Source organism: Lycorma delicatula, chromosome 10 (genome assembly GCF_047948215.1).
Source record: "Lycorma delicatula isolate Av1 chromosome 10, ASM4794821v1, whole genome shotgun sequence".
Lineage (NCBI taxonomy): Eukaryota > Metazoa > Arthropoda > Insecta > Hemiptera > Fulgoridae > Lycorma > Lycorma delicatula.
In genome coordinates, this window is record NC_134464.1 from 46,735,094 (window position 1) to 46,739,594 (window position 4,501).

Here is a 4,501-nt window from a genome sequence, read left to right on the forward strand (position 1 = left end):
AGAATTTATATGGTGAATTACATTATCAAAATAAATAGGGTTTTGACAATGAACAGTAAACCAAATTAAAACAAAAATTTAAGAATAACTTAAAAATTAAATGAACCCAATTATGGTAAAATATTTCTATAATACTAAAAAAAAAAAATAAAAAATCATATCTTTTTATATGGAGCCATTATCATATTGGTTACACAATAAAAAATAATCTTTTTCTTTAATAAAATAGATTTTCATAAAAAAACCTAAAATTTAATTTTTTATTTTTTATTTCAGAAAAACCATGAAGCTTAATGCATTTATATTATTACTTACAACTATTTATATGTTTAATGAATTTAATCTGATTTATGGAAGAGGTAAGAATAATTAAAAAAGCTACTGTTTTTAAATTAGAAATAATAATAATAATAAATATGATGGTTATTCCAAAGCAATAGACCCTAAAAATTAAAAAAAAAAATTAAAGATTGTATAAAATTATCAAAAAAAAGAAAAAAAGTAATATTTAAAAAAACGTCATACTGATTTTTTTTGTATTCAGACTCATTAAATAACTTTCTTTCTACAGTGAGAGAGATACTTTACCTTCATAAGGCTTATTTGGAATGTACGAGGATGATTTTTGAATGAATTTAATTTTCGACAAATTCAACGTAAATCATGAAAAATTTAAATATTTAAAAAAAAAATGTTAATTTCACACACATGTTTTATGTTTGTTCAATTTAAATCAGAGGAATGATTCTTTTTTGTCCCGTTATAACACTATTAAGAACTGTAACCAAAAAAATTAAACCTAGTTACGGATAAGCCAGAGTTAACAATCATGCTGCAGACACACAGATGGGTGAATCTATTTTGAGATTAAATAATAAGGATTTCAGTTGGATGTAAAAATACTAATCAAATAAAATTCCTGTTTGAAAAACAAAATTACTCTTTTTATTCATAATTCATCATATTTAGAAATTATGGAAAAGATAAACTTGTGTTAGGAAATCGTCAAAGTTAGCAAAGATAGATCAAGTAAATAAAAAGAAACAGAATGTAGAGAAAATTACTTTCTTTAAACTTTTATTACTGTTTAAGTCATACAAGACGGTGTTATTGAGACAAAATAAGTAAAATTCAACTTTAATTTCGACGAAAGAAATAAATTCTTTTTCTTATTAAAATAACATTTTGCGAAAACACAGATGTCATCTTCTACACTAATAATGATGTTTATATATTTCTCACCATTATTACGTACCCATAAATTATCCAATTCTTACCTGAGTTTTAGTATGTTTGATTTTTATAAACTGTTACTAAAAATTGAATCTTCAGTTTTACGTTTGTTGATTGTCTTAAAACCTTTCACATATTTTTTCAAGAAATTTTTAGAAAATATTCTTGATAATGTCTTAAAATATTTTTTGGAAACACGGTATTTTTCAAATTATAACTGGGAGACTTTTTAAATCATTGTTTTTATAACTATAGATTTGTAACATATAAAACTATACATTGTTTTGTCGCGAATTCAGAACTATAAATTTCTGGTGATGATAAGCAAAAGCGTTTTACGGCCCCCCCCCAAAAAAAAAAAATTGTTAAACAATGAATCAGTTAATTAAATTTAAAAAAAAGCTCGTGTGTACTATGTACACACGTAAGAAGTTATAGTTTGGCGTGAATAAAAAAATAATTTTTTTACGCATTCAAACAAATTTGAACTGAGTGAAACGATCGATAGACGACATTAAATACCATGAATAAAATTTTGAATAAATAACACTAAAATTAAATTAAATAATATTTATTTTATGCAGTTTAAAATATATTGAAGTATTCGTTGTCATATAAAACAAAGATCATCGAATATATTTCGATTTGTTAAGTTCCATCAATTCTTCGGATGACGATTGAATAGGCACGAGGGTTATTAGCGGTTTATGATATGAAAAATATGATACAAATAGTTTTATTTTATAATAGTATATTTTATCAAAAATTTTGTTTTTGGTAAATTTAAAATTATTTATGCCAAATCAAGAATTTATCTGATGTGTGCTATTTTCTGTCATTAAAATATAATTTTACTAATAAAAAATAATACTTACATAAATATAAACTTAAATCTTGCTACACAATTTTCACAAAAAATAATAAATATACTCTGCAATATAAATTTTTATGAATATGAACAACAATATTCACAGTTTAAAATATCCGTTTTCAGAAATCAGTTTATATAAATTTATTTATTACGACTCAATATTTGTTGTGTTTACAATACGTGCTAATCACTTAACTTCATTGAAAGCCTGACTGAATTACACTACACGCATGTGCGTGCAAATTGTTCCACTTGGGCCTACGCAAATTTTCATGGTGTGTTACATCGGCGCGCGCAACTTTTGTAACTTGCTGAAAATACACTCTGATCAGTTTCTTCTAACGCGTCAAAAGAAGTATAATTTCAAAAAAACATTTTCAAAGAAAGAGATGTTTTAATCAATGTTTAAACTGATTACTTCATTATTATTATTATTTAACATATTTCACTAATAGAACAAATTTCAAACACTTTCATATCTGTGTATGCTGAAATATATTGTGTACGGAACAATCAATATGCATAATATCACATAATGAACCCTTCTAACAATGTAACTTGATTTATTTTTCAGCTTCTTTTTGCCATTATCAAGCGGAAACAGGACTATGCAAAGCAGCTATTATCAGATGGTATTATAACCAGAATAGTGATGAATGTTTTCCATTCCAGTATGGAGGCTGTGGGGGTAATGAAAACAATTTTCTTTCAAAACAATTATGTGAAGAAGTCTGCCATGTGTCTATTCATGAAATATAATATTTAGTCAAGTTAATGAAAGTATTACAAAGAAAAGATGTTTAAAAACCAATTCTATAAATGTAATTCAAAATTTAATTGTAAAATATAATTAAAACAGCTATTTTTTAAAATATTAATAACATCATCAGTAATTATCAATAGGTGATGTATTTTTAATTAATAATCCTTTATAAAAGTGGGTTAAAAAATTTATTAATATTCGTCCTGTGATTCAATACATGGAGTTTTATTATTTTTAATTTTTACAAGAGTCTCATTGGCAAATATATTTTTTTTTTACACTCAAGATTCAATAAAATTTAAAACTCATACACTTATTTTATTATTACATCTATTTAAAATAATCATAAAACAATCAATTAATCTATTACGGTAATAAAAAAATTTTATTTATTTGTATTGTGCACTGTAAATTAAATACAATAAAAAGCATTACGTGCATTAAAATTAGTGCTAATTACATGTAGCCAGGTTATTTATGATTATGTTTTCAGATGCCATTATTTCATAAATTATGTTGTTATAATAATGTTTCATGAATTTTTTTAAGTTTCAGAGAAATAGGTAAAAGATAAATTGATATATAATAAAAATAAAATATTTGTTTCTTACAAGTAATATATAAAATATTTTACTTTTGTATTATGTATTTACCGATGAGTTTTATTATGATACAAAATTAATTGCTTGTTTCATAATAAAAACCAAGATTTGTAGTAATTTATAGCAGTATTCCTGTTTAATTATCCTGTATTATTTTAATTTAATCATAAAACTTAAGGAAAGGGGAAAATATAGAAAAATACCCTTACTGACTATTTTTGAATATTTTATGAAATATTGTTGAAAAAAAAATTATACATTTTTTTAGTACAAGGAAAGCAATATGTAATCCTAATACAAAGTTTCCCCTGAATTCAAGTACGTAAACAGATTTTCTCCATCACCTATTGTTTTGTTGGGTTAAGTAGGTAAACTTTGAAAGAAATGTAAGAATTCACATCTATACAAGAAACTATTCATCTTATTTGAAATAATCTTTTTTAAATAGTTAAAATAAAATATTAGGTATTTCTTATCATGTAGGTGTTATTTTCCATTTTGAATCCCATATGAAACATCCTTTTTTAGTATCCAACAATAATTTGCGAGCATTCCTTCACTCCATTGTCATTGGTACCCGCTTTCTATAACTGAAATTACCTGATAAAAAACGTTCCACGTGCTTGAGACGGACGGAACCGAGATCGTCCGAAGAAGAATCTCAGGTGTAAATTAAAGAAATGAATTTTAATGAAATATTACACCCGATATGTGTGTATGACTAATAATTCACCTGTCTGGGTTCATCGAATGGGATACAATGTTATAGGAATATTTTGTTGAGAGTCCAGTGTCTCCAATTGTTATCTGTGATTGGTGCTTACAGGAATGTTTCTCGAAGGCAATCCTTGTTATTTCTGGTATTATGCCAATTGGCATCCTTGCGACTGAGTGCCAATTATGTTACGATGTTAAGAAGATAGTTGGCCTATCTTACTTCTGAGTACATAAAAGTAATAATTTCCATTTATGTAAGGTCTACTGAATCGTCCGATGGCCGTTACAAGCATGGTAGTTTTCCTGATATGAGAA

At 25.3% G+C, this 4,501-nt stretch overlaps 1 protein-coding gene across 1 annotated transcript; it reads left to right on the forward strand.

Moving 5' to 3' along the window:
• The first annotated feature begins 280 nt into the window (after positions 1-280).
• LOC142331754 (isoinhibitor K-like) lies at positions 281-2,955 on the forward strand. The gene is made up of 2 exons (XM_075377814.1): positions 281-359; positions 2,679-2,955. Exons 1-2 carry the CDS (start codon positions 284-286, stop codon positions 2,861-2,863), a joined length of 261 nt encoding a protein of 86 aa, XP_075233929.1. The 5' UTR covers positions 281-283; the 3' UTR covers positions 2,864-2,955.
• The last annotated feature ends 1,546 nt before the right edge of the window (positions 2,956-4,501 follow it).